We start from the raw sequence: 15272 nt of genomic DNA on the forward strand, positions 1-15272 counted from the left end.
TCCCCAATTGGGAACCACTAGGATAGTAGGACTGATAATACCAAAGGCTGTCAAAAGTTTTAGGAGAGTTAACAGAGCTGAACTCCCCTTGTCTCTCTATCTCTGTCTCCATCAGGGCAACAAAAGATGTTTCAGTACCAAACTGAGGCCAAAACCCAGACTGAAATGCAAGTCCCCCCAGACAACAGCCATCATCTAAAAATGCCTTGGTTGCAGCAACCAACTCCCGTGAACAGGGTGGCCTACCATCAAAAGGAGAATTTGAATATGCTTATATATATGTATGTGTGTATATATATATATATATATATACACACACATTTAGAATTAATTACTGTAAGTTAAATTAATACCCCTTATTTCTTCCTATTGTCAGAAAAGTATAACCTCATGGCGTAATTTCAGAAATGTAGGAAACATAACTTCAGAGTTAATACAGAAACTTTTCTTTCACGATTTGAGTTTTTATGTGGAATGGGACCAGGGTGTGCTAGATGTTGTTTAGTCGTTTAGTCGTGTCCGACTCTTCGTGACCCATGGACCAGAGCACGCCAGGCACACCAGAGATAGCTAGTACTGTATATAAAATGATAAATGTACGCAATACGCCTTGGACGCGTAATATAGACGTCACCCATTCCCTTACACAGCCGCTGCTATGGCAACCGCGGCCTTCCATCCTGGCAACCTCTCGCGCCTCGAAGTGACGTGGACAGCGGGCGTTAGTGACGTAACCGTTTCCTCTGGGAAAGGAAGGGCTCTCCGGCAGGTGAGTGACAGGTTCTCGGCGGGCCCCCAGCTTGACGCTCCAGTGCCGAGACCCCTTTGAAGCGGGCCCTTCCGCTTCTCCCTCCCCCCCCCCCCGGGAAGTCCTTCGGCGCCTCCCGGTTGCGAGCGCAGCGCGCTCCCCGCTCTGCTGCTACCCTTTCGGCCGGAGCTCCTTCCCCTCGGCGCCTCTCCGCCCTTGCCTTCGCTTTCCTGCCCGCGGAAATGTCGGAACTTTCCGCCCCTCTTTCGGGCAGCGTTTCCTCTGCCCCGGCACCTTTTCTTTTCGTTTGCACGCTGCTTTTTGGCCCCGCTTCCTCCTCGCCCTGCCTCCTTTCTGTCACCTCGCGCGGCCCTGAAGCTGCTTCCCTTTGCGCTGGCGAGGCTCCACGTCCCTTCCCCCAAGCAAACCGCCCCCCCCCCCCGCCTAGTGGGCTGTTTGTTTTGTTTTTAACTTTGGGAAGCAAAGCTCATGGAGAAGCCTAAGAGGGAGAACGGAATGGAGAAGGAAACCTTGCGGGGGGGGGGCATCGGGCAGGGGCAATGCCCATTTAAAGTTAAAACCCGGGAGACGGATCTTGCTGAAACTTGGGACCGGATCAGAGGTGATGGGGAACATCAGAGCAAGGCTAAAAGACAGGAGTTGAGGACAAGCTCCTTGAAGGCTTCGTAGAAAGGAGAAGCAGGAACCCAGCAAAAGGCAGGTTGATTGGGCGAAAGGAGAAAAGCTCTCAGCTAGCATACACTTCCTTGGGGGCCAGGAGGACATGGAAATCACCTGTGCTATATATATCGTGCAAATAGGAGGACTACATGGAGTGCTTATGTCATGAAGTGCTTATGTCATGCCAAGTTGTTGGTTCCTTGCTCCCTCCCTTATCAATGGAAACTTAATGTGCCCCAGTTTTTTGTTTACTTCCCCAGCAGGCCATCAAAGTCAGTGGCAGGAGGCTAATTCTTGCCTGTCACATGTATTTTTTCCATCACTGGATAAGGGGGTGATCTGGGTCAATCTTAAAAATCCTAATGAGATAGAGGGGAGTATATCTCTGCCACTCCCCACCTCCCGCCCCTTTTATCGTCAACTGGACAAGAGGAAATTAAAGATATTTTTCTGGCATGGAGATAAGTAGTGGGAATTGCTTCACTTGCTTAGTTTCTGTACATTGGGTTGCTATTATAAGGTCAGTAACAAAGCTGAGACTGAGGAAAGCATACTCAGTCATAGCTGTCTCTTTCCCCACGTAATCTGCTTTCTTCACCGTATTGACATTATAAGACGTTATAAATCAAAAGTACTGCCTTGAATTGGGCTGAAAATCTATTGAAAACCAGTACAACCAGCACAGAGCAATGTAATGTACTTCTGTGAACTAATCTTCCCCAGGCGCTTCCATGAAGACATAGTTTTGCGTCACAAACTGGTTCTGCAAATGGAAACTTCTCTTAACCTGGAGGCAGTTTTATTTTTTAATATTGGACAGGGAGGCTGTCAGGCAAGAGGATGTGAAGGTCTTAGGTTACAATCTAGTGGGATAACCAAGGCTCCAGCCTACAAGTTTTGGCTTCTATTACAAATCTTAGATCTAAATCCCGCTTGGTAAGTAAGAAACAAATAAACCTAGTCCCTATAAGTATGTCCTCAAGTCATATACATTTTGGCTGCTTGATATCTTACTCCTGATAACATGTACCAAGCTGGTAAATTAAAAAAAGATTTGTTGGAATACAAAGAAACATAGGTCTCTAGAAATCTGATGATTTGTTGGAAAGATAGTGTGCATCAGCATGCAATGTTAACTGCTCTGTTTTCTAGATCCTCTTTCTCACTAAGTATATATCATCAATCCATCTTTGTACAGATTGTAAAGTATTTTGTACATTGTCTTGTTTATCCTTGCAACACCCTTTCATTCCCATTTTACCACTGGAGAACTGAGGCTGAGATAGCAACTTGCCCAAGGCTCCTTGAGGTCATGACTGGGATAGGGGCTAAATCTCATGGGACTAGGCTGAGAACTATGAATTGTGCCCCTCTGACTTTGATGCCTATTTTATTTAGCAACTTGCCCAAGGCTCCTTGAGGTCATGACTGGGATAGGGGCTAAATCTCATGGGACTAGGCTGAGAACTATGAATTGTGCCCCTCTGACTTTGATGCCTATTTTATTTAACATTCAGAGAAACAGGAAAACTGAAAACAGCAGGTAAAACCAGGGGTAAAAAACACTGTCTCTCTTTCTCCTTAATTAAAAACTGCAGTGAGACATGGGACTGAAATCCTAATCAGATGCCATCTGAATTTCCCTCTGCTGTCAAGGCCAGAACTGCTATCCTTGTTGCTCCCCTGTTCTCTAAAGATAAGAGATGGAGCCCCTTGAAGTGACCATCATTGAAGGTGTGGGGGATGAAGTCACTGTTGTGGCTGGTGTCGTGGTCCTTATCATGGCCTTGGTCCTGGCCTGGCTTTCCACATATGTGGCGGATGGTGGCAGCCATCTTCTGGGAACGGTTGTGGCTACTGGAGATTCAGCAGTGATCCACTTGAGCCCCATCGAACGCTACGTGGGGAACTCGGTGTCAGAACAGTCGGAGCCCCAAGGTGCTGCAGAAGGGGCTGAAGAGAAGGCAGAAGAGGGTCCTGCTTCTGATGCAGGTCCTGCAGTTGAGCAAGGAGACAGCAGTAGTAGCTCAGATGCTACCTTAGATCGTCTTTTGGACATTCAGGGCTTGTCCCAAAGGACCTTTTCTATTGCTGCTGATTCCCAAGAGAACCAGAGAGTTCCACAAGCTGTGCCTGTCATGGAGGAGAGTGAACCAAACCCAGGATTTATCAAGGTGCGCCTCAAATTCCTCAATGACACAGAGGAGGTGGCCATTGTGAAGCCAGAAGACACCATTGGCATCCTCAAGAGGTGAGTGGTGTTGAATATGAATAAAATATGCACAAGTCCAAAGTGTTGCCTCCACATATTAACAGTGAGTAATGTGCAACCTGGTTTTTTTGCAGTTAAAGCAAGTAAGTAAAATGGTTTGTCTCATATGTTGTCAACAATACTAAACAACTGAAAGCCAAAAGAAATACTTGCACAAGTACATCATCTATACATGTGTTCAAACCATTGATAAGAAACATCTCAAATCTTTAGTCACTGATCATTAAAATGTGCATTAAAAAAACCTTTAGCACAAGTTACAAGAAAGAAGATTCCAACTAAACATCAGGAATAGCTTTCTGACGTAAGAGCTCTCTGACAGTGGAACGGACTCCCTCGGGAGGTTGTGGATTCTCCTTCATGGCGGGGTTTTAAACAGAGATCATATGGCCATCTGTCACGAATGCTTTAGTTTAGATTCCTGCACTGCAGGGGGTTGGACTAGATGACCCTTAGGGTCCCTTCCATCTCTACAGTTCTATGATTCTACTGTAATCTGGATGACACAATACAATGAGAAAGAATAATGTAGAGGATCATGCAGGTAAATGCTCTCTTGGATACTTATGGCTGACATTTTTTTGTATACTTTCTTCAGTATTGTGAAATAAGTTTTAGTTTTGCACATAAAGAAGTTCTGCCCAAAGGAGACTAGTGGAGGGTGGTTCTGGCATACTGATTATAAGGAACCATTGCATTATATGCAGCTGTGAGCAGCGCTAGCAGACGAACCCTATTCATTTTGAGTGTCATGAAGCATGTTGTACAGCAATCTGCTGAGCTGAATCATTCACCTGACCTTTAAAAAACAGCACTACACATTTGAGGGTGGGGGTGGGAGATGAACAAAAAATATTTCCAAAGAGTGGGAAATCTTCAAAGAAAGCTTTGCAGGTGGGTGGGTGGGTAGGTAAATAGCAAGAGCTGCATGTAGTTTATTAGCCTACAAAGTGGTTGGGGTGGAGGTTTATTCCTCTTAAAACTTTGAGACCTCCAAGTGCACTCACAGCAGTGCAAGACTTCTGTGCACCGACTACCAGCCCAGCAGCACTTCTTGGAATACCCCTGGGGTGATGTGAGCCATGGGCGCTCCAGGAAGTGCTGCCAGGCTACTAGGATCCAGCATGCAGAAATTTCCCCCCTTGTTTCATGTACCCCACCAACTTCCACATCCCCTATGAGAACTGCTACTTGTGAACACATTTATTTATAGGGTAGTGAGGTATGTTGTTGATTACTTTAAAGCGGCCTTACCCCACAACATCATGCCCTGCAGGTATTTTGTACTACAACTCTCCTCAGTCTCCGCCAGAACACCCATTTAAAAGCAGTCCCATCAGTATTCCCTCCCTCTCTCTCTCTCTCTTTGGCCTAGATGTTCATTTCCTTGTTTTTCTCTCCAAAGCAAGTACTTCCCAGGCCGGGAGAATCAGATGAAGTTTATCTACCAGGGCCAGCTTCTCCAGGACCAGGCACGGACTCTTCGCTCTCTCAACATCCTGGACAATTGCGTAATCCACTGTCATCTTTCTCAGACTGCTACCTCCGCCATGCCTGACCCAGTGGTTGCACCATCGGAAGCTGGCGGTATCACTTTGAGCATGGGCAACCTGATGATCCCCATTTTTGTGGTGATGCTGGCGGTCATCTGGTATTTCCGTATCAACTACCGGCAGTTATTCACAGCCCCGGCCACCATTTCCTTGGTTGGGGCGACTGTCTTTTTTAGTTTCCTTGTTTTCGGGATGTATGGACGATGAGCAGCCATGGGGAAGGAGGGAGTGGCCTTAGCTGCCAAATCTTGAGTGCTCTCTGTTTCGTACTTCCACTCATTCATACCCTGTGAGGGACATATAAAGCTCTTATCCAGAATTCTCCACTGATGGAGGTTAGAGCTCCACAAAACCTTTGAGTTGAAAAATTGTACTTAATTTCTACATTTTCTATCGCTACAGCATTTGGGTATCTTTGAAGAGTGATGCTAGAAGAGGGGAACGAGACAAGTATAGAAGAGAGCAGGGCCACAGGTGTTTGCTCTGATCTCCCCCTACTCTCGGGATAGAATCCTTTCAGCTGTCAGAAGCATTGCCTTGCTGTCGTTCGGCTTCTAGGCCTCGAAGAGAGATTTGGCTGCCACGTTCTCCTCCACAGCTACTAGGACTTGGAACTTGGTGATGATTATCGTAGAGAACCCATTTGTACTGAAGTACAGTTCCTGTCCCTTGTGCTCTTAAGACTTCTGAGCCCCGCAATAGAGGAAACGGGCTCTCCACCTAAGCATTTGCCTGTTTAGTTTGCTGCTCCTGCTGCTTTGGAAAGCATGAATGGAATGATCTTTGGGCTCATGCTTCTCTCCATTTCACTGCCACTAATTACATGGTAGTTACACAGTGATGCACTGTGAACTAGTGAGACACCTGCCTTCTCCCCTCCCACCTTTCCAAGATACATGCACCTTGAACTATGTTCTGAAGACACCTGCCCACTTCTTACTGTATGGACTCCATTGAGATGCTCACACTACCCCTGTGCTGTAGAAAAGAAGAGCCCTCTCCAAAGAGGGCCATTTGCATGTGCACACTCTGCAAGGATTATGATCCAGAATGCCATTCATTAGTAACCAAGACGCTTGCATGGTTTGCCTCTTAACTGTCTACAGGAAGAATATTGGCAGCACTTGGGGGTTAACCAGGTTGACTTACAAGTATTGAAACCACATGTATCTCCTTGGAATTCATGGTCATTGGCTGAGAGGGCTTCAAATAGAAGACAGGCAAGCTGAATTTCCCTTGTCTTCTGTGCCAGAGGTGATGATTTGACATCGAAGACATAAAAGACCAGGACTGGTAAATGTAATCACTACACCCCTCTCTGCTAGGTTGTAGGCGACTTCTCTTTGAGCTTGCTAAAGTATTTTAAATCCCACAACTTGTCTCTTAAGTGGAGAGAGTTGGGGGAGTTAATTAAATTTCAGGCCTCATGGTTGCTAACCTAAGTTGGAACTGAATAACCAACTTCAGATATTTCCGATGGTAATTATCAGTGCCAAGTAATTTCCCACTCCTCAAAATCAATCTCTAGTATTTGTACCACTGATCTAGCTTTTAAAATCAAGGCATTTATTAAAAGTTGTCAGAAATCATTCTTTTAAGTTAAACCTGCGCTTGACATCCACTGTGTGAAATGTATTATAAAAATCCATGCAGATTTTATGTCGTCGTGTTTTCTTCTGTGGAGTTTGTTCAAATCTGCTTTAAGAGGAAGGAAAATAAGGAAGGAAAATAAAAACAGGCATCTGAGTAACTACCTGTGACAATTAAGCATCGTCTCTAAATGACTAGGCAGGGAAGCTTTTTGTAAATTGGGGGAGATTGGACTCTTCCCCCCCAGTCTTTGGTGTGCTACATATATATGTCCAGTTATTTACTTGTTTAAAAGGTCTTTTGCTGGAGCTGGGAAGTTTCCATACCCAAATTTTATATACTCTATATACTCTTCATATACAGGCTTTTCACACCACCAAATTTGGAACAGCTTTGCTGCATGATCTACACCAGGCATGTCCAACTCCCAAGAGACTGCTATCTACTCCCACTATTAAAAAATGGCAGTGACCTACCCATTGGATTAACCAAAGTTGTTGAGCATTTTTTTTTGGGGGGGGGGAGGCTTCAGCAAAGTTGTTTTGTTTAGGGACTCCCCACAATTGATCGATAGTGATTGACCTGTTCGATGTACATCCCTGATCTATTCTAAAACAGGGGTGCCTAACTTGTGGTTCTCTACCTGCTTGCTTCCTATCAGTCCCAGCTAGCATGGCCAGCACTCAGAGATGATGGGAGTAATCTTGCAACACTCAACCAGAACTAGCCTTACAGCAAGATTGTGTGCTCTATGTAGACTCCAAATTTTGTTTCAAGAAAAGCTAAACATTCTGGGAGTTGGACAGCACTCTGAGTTAGCACATACATGCTTGCTCCTGCGATTTACTCTAGCTTTTGAGAGGGAGCAGGAGCTTTGTAGCACTCATCTCTTCCCCAACCCTGCAAAGCTTTTGCTCTGTAGCTTCTTGAGATTTCACAATGTGCTTATGCCTGCCTTTTGACAATTAGATTATTTTAGACTCACACACTCACACTCAAGTCTTTCAGGTGCTGTCCAAAATTTTGTAAATGCACATTTTGTAAATGCAAAAAGCCCTCTGGTTTCAACAGAAGATCTGATTCAACACTACTCTCAAGATGAGGATTGAGTAGGCATTGAAAGCAACAATTTAACAGAACTAAGAACAGCCATGGATTGCAAAAAGATCAAACCTATCCATTCTGAAGGAAATCAACTGTGAGTGCTCAGTGGAAGGACAGATCCTGAAGCTGAGGCTCAAATACTTTGGCCACCTCATGAGAAGAGAAGACTCTCTGGAAAAAAACTCTGATGTTGGGTAAGACTGAGGACACAAGCAGAAGGGCACGACAGAGGACGAGATGGTTGGACAGTGTTCTCGAAGCAACCAACATGAATTTGACGAAACTCCCGGAGGCAGTGGAAGACTGGTATGCCTGGTGTGCTCTGGTCCATGGGGTTACGAAGAGTCGGACAAGACTAATTGACTAAACAACGAATGTGGGAATATGGTCATTTTGTTGTAACCCATGTAAAATATCTGGAACAAGGTGGATCCCTTGTGAAAACGAAGAACAGCCTGAGGCTCAAATACCAAGCAGAGTTGCAGTTTATTTACACAGGCATTCCGCAATCCATGGATGGGCAGAAAAAGAAACAACAGATTTGACAGGGTTGTTTTGTTTTTTTTAAAAAAATCTAGCTACCTACCTGTACAAGCTGAGATTACATACACAAAACAAGTTTTAAAAAATAATTCAGAGACCACAGTACAGTACTTACTCCAATGATTTCTGCACATGTTCAAAGATATCACATAGGTGCAGTTTGTACATCATCAACAAATTAAAAACCTCTCAACAGACCACTCATGATAGAATACACGGGTTTGTTTTTTCTTCTTCAAGTGAAACAGGCCTACCTTAAAAAAATTAAAGGGTGCAAGTGCAGATACAGAGCCATATATAAAAAGACCTAGGTCTTCCCCCACCCTACCCCTCCCTCAATTAATGTTCAAAATTCCCCAGATGCTACACTTCCTAGGTTATCTGCAACATGATCCCAAAGGGTTCAGCTGCAACCATGGAGGCTGAGCAGGGGTCTTCCTTTTCCCTCAATCTGGCCACTTTTGCGCCGCTTCAGTTTTACAGGTACATAATTTTAATGGGGTAGCAACTGGTTGCCAGGCATAGAGAAGGTAACTGATCCTGGTTTGAATAAAAGTCTACCTCTTCTTCTTCCTTACTATTTCTCTCTGGAAAGATATGATTCGGTTCAACTAGTTAAGTCAGAAGCGGGTGCAAGGCTGATCATTGCCTGCATAGCACAGGCTGTCAAGTCATGTTTTCAAAAACATTTGCTAAAGCACAACATGAAGCATTGGTTTCTAATGATGGGGGAGTGCAGACTGCCATAGAAGAAAACGGGACCTTAAAAAAAAAAAAAAGGTTGGTTGTGGTGCAGGATCCATCCCTTCAAGACAAAAGAATTGTACAATTCAGCTGGTAGAGCTCCATGCTATTTACCTTTAAATAACATGGAGTTCTTGCTCCATGTGGGGCAAAAGCGTGCCTCGTCCTCTGAACATTCCCTGCATACCTTGTACCTTTTGCCTAGGGAAGCAAAGTGAAGAGGAGCAGGGTGGTGGGGAAAGAGAGAAAAAACTAGAAATCGTGTTAACTTGCTGAGTAGGCTACCTCTACTTCCAGACATGCTGAACATCATCAGTCACACACTCCTGTTCAGTGACTGCAGATTCAGCATTCATGCTGCAATGTAGGGAAACACGGCTGCCACAATTTGGGGCCTCACAGGCAGGAAAAGTGTGAGAAACTAAGGAGGAAGCAGGAAGACATAAGGCTCTTGGGAGACCATACAAACAGCTGAACATGCAAAGAGTTTTCTGTTTCGGGACTGTAGGAAGTGATTGCTCAGAGAAGCCTCTCCTTACAGAACTGAGCCCATGAATTTAGCCGTGGCAAAGGCGGACTTTCATCTGCAACCCATCTGGCTTTTTCAGCTGCTATGAGAATGGAGGAAAAGTTTTGAAAGGCTCAGTCCTGAAAAACCAGCATCAGCAGCAGACATCGCTGTGCTGAAGCAGGCATGTGCGTAGCTGCAACAGAACAGATTTATGGGAGGAAAATCTTAGTCTCTCCCCCCTCCTCCAAACACACACATATTTGCATTCTCTGGAATAGAGGAAAGGGAAGAAGAATACACGAGAAATTCCCTTTAAGTATGTTCAGAAGCTGGGGGTGGCGGGGCTGGGCTTGCACAAAGCTTATTGGACAGCACATGCCCTTTTCTAAGTCTTGTCAAAATTCCGGAAAAGAGAAGCACAGAGAGACAATGAAACCAGCAACACTCCACCTCCCAGAATCAACTTTGCAATTTCAAGTTTCCATCTAGGACCACCATGATTTCTGGCGTTTTAAAAACTGCACCTGCTTACAGAAGGAATAGAATTCAGGCCAGGATTGAGGTGGAAGGGAGGTTTATATAGATGGGGAGAGCGCGGTGGAAGTACTCACTTAAGAGTATACATCCCCCCTCCCATCTCTTCTACTGCCCCCCCAGGCACACTTAGATTCACTCTAATACTCCAGCAAGGTTTTGTTTAGATTCATCGACCCACACAGGCCACGGTAGGGATGGCAGCGCTGCCCCTACATTAACATCTTCTGGGGGATGTTAAACAGCAGAGCCATTTTTTTTTTATTAAAAAAAGCAAAAAACAACTATTCTAATTTACAGCCAATTTTTAGGGCTGTACGGAGATTCATACCTGCATATGGAGTATGTATAAAGCATTGCAAATCTTATGGTATTGGCTCACCAGGGTTGGGCAGAATGTAGATTTGTGCCCAGTATAGGAAGAGTTCGGAAGCAAACAGCTGCACCAGCTTCCTGACATGCATCGCCGGGAGAGACTGCCCACATCATCAAAGCCATTCATCATGTTGCTTCAAACACAGTCTTGGAAATGCCATTTGGCAGGGAAGCAGACACTGTTTGGCAGTAGTGACAGCAGCAACACAAGACCAAACCTCTCTTCGGCCTCCATCCCAGTTTGCTCAGGTTGTGCAGATGTCTGAGGACTGCTCTCTGCAGCAAGAGCATTATTCCTGCTTGGGAGGGCAAGAGGGATACAGCAGCCACGGAGACAGCCTTTTGAACAACGGAGCGCCGCCGCAGCAGCTCCGAGGCAGGTTCACGATCTGGTGCCCCCTTCGCACGACGGAAAGGAAGCTCCGTTTCGGAGCAGAGGCTCTCGAGAAGGGAGAGCAGGCACTGAAGCGCAACAGACATTCTCCATTCCCCCCCAGAGACCCTTTAATTCTCTTGCAAACCAGGCCGAAAAGGCTGCGGGCCGACACACACCACCCCGCCCAGTCAGTCTCCAGGGTTGCGAAGCGATACAATGCCACCATATATATAGTCATGATTGAACATCCACTAACATCACAATAAATAGACGTGTTGAAACGGGGACGGGGGTGGGGTGGGGGAGGAAAGAGAATAGCGACTCCCTGGCTGACGGAGTCACTCATCTTCAAGGCCCCGCCTCAAAACACCACCCCCCGCTTTTCCCCGGAAGAGGTGGGTGCTCACTGCACCAAAAGCAGTCCGGTCCTTTCGTTCTCACATCCAGTGGACACAAAGGGCTGTGCAATGTGTGCTGGAGGCTTGGGAGGAAAAGGGAGACATGCAGCCAACTCTCTTCACAGTTCATAAAAAGGTGTGCCTGAGAGGAGACAGTCCTGCTCCTTTCCCGCGAACTGGGTCGGACGGGGTTCCGGGGCATCTCCCCTCCTCCCTGTTTTCTTTATCCTCATCCCAGCATTGTTCAATTGATGTCATCATAAAGGCTGGGGGTGGGAGGTGCAAGCTGCTTCGGCTTCAGTTTCTTCTTGCTGGAGCTCATTCCTGGAGCACCTCCTACCAGGCTCATGTGCGGTTTCTTCTTTTTGGTTTTCCGGGACTCTGAGTTGTTTGTACCTGAGGTGGAGAAGAAGGCAAGTGCCCGTTAAGCCTCTGGTATGTTTCATAGACACTTTCCTCTGTTGACAACACTTTGTACAGTGGTACCTCGAGTTACATACGCTTCAGGTTACATACGCTTCAGGTTACAGAATCCGCTATCCCAGAAATAGTACCTTGGGTTAAGAACTTTGCTTCAGGATGAGAACAGAAATCACACAGCAGCGGCGCCGCAGCAGTGGGAGGTCCCATTAGCTAAAGTGGTGCTTCAGGTTAAGAACAGTTTCAGGTTAAGAACGGACCTCCAGAACGAATTAAGTTCTTTACCCGAGGTACCACTGTATCTTTCTGATCAATCACTTTTGGACTGAATGCATCAGCCACTTCATTCATACCCATGACAGCCTGTTCACGCGTGCAAAACAAAGACGAGGAAGCATGCGTGCGAGAATTGTCCCAATACCATTCAACACTTAAATGACTCTCAGCCAAACATATCAACTGCATAAATTTAGAACTATCGGGTCCAAGAAGCGACATGCACATCGCTGCTCAGTGTTATCACCATGTGACAAGTTGGCATGTATCTCTGTCTTTCAGAGTTCTTAGTCGCCTAAATGCTTCCTCCGTTCTACACCAAGATCCAGCTATTTTATGACTGCTTCTTTGTCTTCCTCGCACTGCTGCCATGCTGTGCCCAACACCTGGAACAGTGGGTTTCTAGTCTTCTATACTCAGGGGATCCTTCCCACATTGATTTTATCTGCCAAGGAGTTTCTTGGCATGGCAGAGGATTCTGAAAGGAATTCTCCACTCTCAGGGGGTGCTAAGCAATGTCTTCTGGGCCCAGTCACCAAACAAGACTGTGCACTGCAATACATAATCAAAGGACAAAGCTATCTTTCAAGGCATCCTGCCCACCATTGTTCGTCTCCATGCCATGGGACCCTCCAGGTTCCTGGAACACTCCCTCCAATCCCTCAAGATTTCCAGCCAGCATTTGTGGCCATAAAGCAGTGCTGGAGAACAACCCCCCCCCAAAAAATTGTTAGTCTCCAACGTCCTATAGTTCAGAATGGCCAGGAATCAATGGAGTTGTAGTCCAGGAAACATATGGAGGTCCATATGATTTCTTACCCTAGTCTTACAGACTAGAAAGTACATAGCATATGCAATGCCTGGCCAAAAATAATAAATAAATAAATCTGGGTGTGGATAGGAATGGATGACAGGATAAAGCAGAATGCTGCGGATATTGTTTCAGTATCCTTGCCTCTTCCCAATGTCAGGCACAATATATTATGCAAAGTAAGAAGTTCACACCATTACAGTGGTACCTTGGGTTACAAACACCTTGGGTTACAAACTCCGCTAACCCGGAAGTAGTACCTTGGGTTAAGAACTTTGCCCCAGGATGAGAACAGAAATCATGTGGCAGCCGCGGGAGGCCCCATTTGCAAAAGCGTGCCTCGGGTTAAGAACGGTTTCAGGTTAAGAACGGACCTCCGGAACGAATTAAGTTCGTAACCCGATATACCACCGTAAAAGATTCTTGGGGAAGATTGTTTTAGAAAAGGCACAAAGAACATGCTGTCCCAGCACTAATGGCAGCCCAGTCCATCACCAACTTATGCCGTGCTCTAACTAGGCACCCCGTCCGATTCTTACTTGCTTTCGATGAAGCTGAGTCAGAAGGCGAGATATCTGAAGATCCGTCCCACTGCAGTCTATTCATGAGGGCTTGACTTTCCGCCACGTCAAAACTGTCGTTTTCCACACTTCCTTCCGCCTCGGGAAGTGAGCTAGGAAAAGGGGCAGATGTATGAGAAGGGGTGAAGGAGCAAGATGACCCCCCTCCAGCAGCTGCTGCTGCTGCTGCTTCTGCAGCTTTTCGGCTGAGGTTTTAAAGCCACGTCGAGAGTAAAAAGGAAACAAGGCAGTGTCACAAAGCAAAACACTCCACTCCTCCTCCTTGCCTTCACATCCAACTGCTTTTTCCAGAGAAAGGATTCTGCAAAACCTTTGCAAAACGTTCACTTTGCAGATGAGATAACTCCCAACGTTAGCATTCCAGGCCCCCTAATTATTGGCTGCAGACAGAAGTAATGCATCATTAGGTCCAGTCGTGGCTGACTCTGGGGTTGCGACGCTCATCTCGCCTTATTGGCCGAGGGAGCCGGCGTACAGCTTCCGGGTCATGTAGCCAGCATGACTAAGCCGCTTCTGGCAAACCAGAGCAGCGCACGGAAACGGTGTTTACCTTCCCGCCGAAGCGGTACCTATTTATCTACTTGCACTTTGATATGCTTTCAAACTGCTAGGTTGGCAGGAGCAGGGACCGAGCAACGGGAGCTCACCCCGTCGTGGGGATTCTGATTGGCAAGTCCTAGGCTCTGTGGTTTAACCCACAGTGCCACCCGCATCCCTGTAAGAGCAGTATATTTTCTGAATAACAGGTACTATGGGAGTGAATTTTTTTGTCCCCAGGGTCACCTGACTGGAAACAGGACTCCTGGAAACAGACTAGACCAGGCATGGGGAAGCTGTGGACCTCCAGATGTTGTTGGACCACCATTTTCACTGTCCCTGACCACAGTCCATGGTGACTGAGACTGATAGGAGGTGGGAATCTAGTGATATCTAGAGGACCCTAAAGGTTCCCAATCCTTGAACTAGACCAAAATGGCAAAATCTTCTGATTTACACTTCAAGACTCTTAACAATGTTGTCATACCAAGATTAGAACTGACACAGGGCTGGTCCCCACCATGTCCAACTTTTACAGGTAAAATGGAGATTTTAAAATTTGCAATAATTATCAAGGACTGGAGGGTCCCTAGTTATTAACTGATACAGAGTAACGGGGATGTGATCTAATGTTGTGCAGTGCATTAAAACAAAATTGTCTAGATGACTGAGAAAGCAAGTTGTAAGATGTGTGGGCAGCATGGGGTGGAATCGCAGAAGCTTGAGTGGATAGAGGCTGAGGATGACTTGCTGATGGTAAGCCTTCAGGCAACTTCTTGGCTTTCCACTCATGTGCAAACAGAAGGGAAGTTACGCCAGAGAGGGAGAGAGAGAGCGAGAGAGAGAGAGCATGCATGTTCAGGTGAGTAATGTATGCAGAATCTGGGTGCTCTCAATGCATGCTGCGTATTGAAGCACAGTAGCCAATGAAGGAGGAGACATGTTTGCGAGATCAGGATAGCTTCCATCCAGGCAGCAAATCCCAGGCAAGACAAAATGAACTCTGCGGTTTCAATGGAACATAAAACACTGCACTGAGTGTGGGTTTACTAAGAAAGGAGACAAAAAACGCCTGCAAGCTTCGCAGGTGCAAAAATATGACCGAAAGAGAGTGTGGGCAGGATGGCCAGGTAAGGTTTCTCCCAGTCCTGCCGCCTCTCCTTGACCACCTATGCATAATTATGCTAATCAGCTACAGAAAGATGCTCAATTTATGCC

General features: G+C 46.1%; 2 protein-coding genes and 1 long non-coding RNA gene across 6 annotated transcripts in view; 2 read left to right on the forward strand and 1 right to left on the reverse strand.

Moving 5' to 3' along the window:
* The first annotated feature begins 652 nt into the window (after nt 1-652).
* On the forward strand, nt 653-6913 carry TMUB2 (transmembrane and ubiquitin like domain containing 2). 2 transcript variants are annotated; one of them, XM_081836214.1, is made up of 3 exons: nt 653-769; nt 3028-3680; nt 5107-6913. In XM_081836214.1, the coding sequence occupies exons 2-3, from the start codon at nt 3133-3135 to the stop codon at nt 5459-5461; spliced, it is 903 nt and encodes a 300-aa protein (XP_081692340.1). In that variant the 5' UTR covers nt 653-769; nt 3028-3132; the 3' UTR covers nt 5462-6913. The 2 variants fall into 2 exon arrangements, with proteins under 2 accessions (XP_081692340.1, XP_081692341.1); XM_081836215.1 differs by lacking the exon at nt 653-769 and adding an exon at nt 1209-1469 and having other exon boundaries at nt 3032-3680.
* A 545-nt stretch (nt 6914-7458) lies between these two features.
* On the forward strand, nt 7459-8593 carry LOC309327683. The gene is made up of 2 exons (XR_014150623.1): nt 7459-8324; nt 8398-8593. It is a non-coding gene; the product is annotated as an uncharacterized lncRNA (long non-coding RNA).
* Nucleotides 8416-15272, reverse strand: part of ATXN7L3 (ataxin 7 like 3) — a 29534-nt gene continuing 22677 nt past the window's right edge. For all 3 annotated transcript variants that reach the window (XM_081837053.1, XM_081837054.1, XM_081837052.1), the window contains exons 12-13: nt 13476-13609; nt 8416-11825 (exon numbers count right to left, since the gene is read on the reverse strand). In XM_081837053.1, coding sequence (XP_081693179.1) covers nt 11674-11825; nt 13476-13609 — 286 coding nt within the window. In that variant the 3' untranslated portion in view covers nt 8416-11673. The remainder of the gene's footprint in view (nt 11826-13475; nt 13610-15272) is intronic.

Source organism: Podarcis erhardii, assembly GCF_964252035.2.
Source record: "Podarcis erhardii genome assembly, chromosome: 13".
NCBI classification, from domain to species: Eukaryota; Metazoa; Chordata; class Lepidosauria; order Squamata; family Lacertidae; genus Podarcis; species Podarcis erhardii.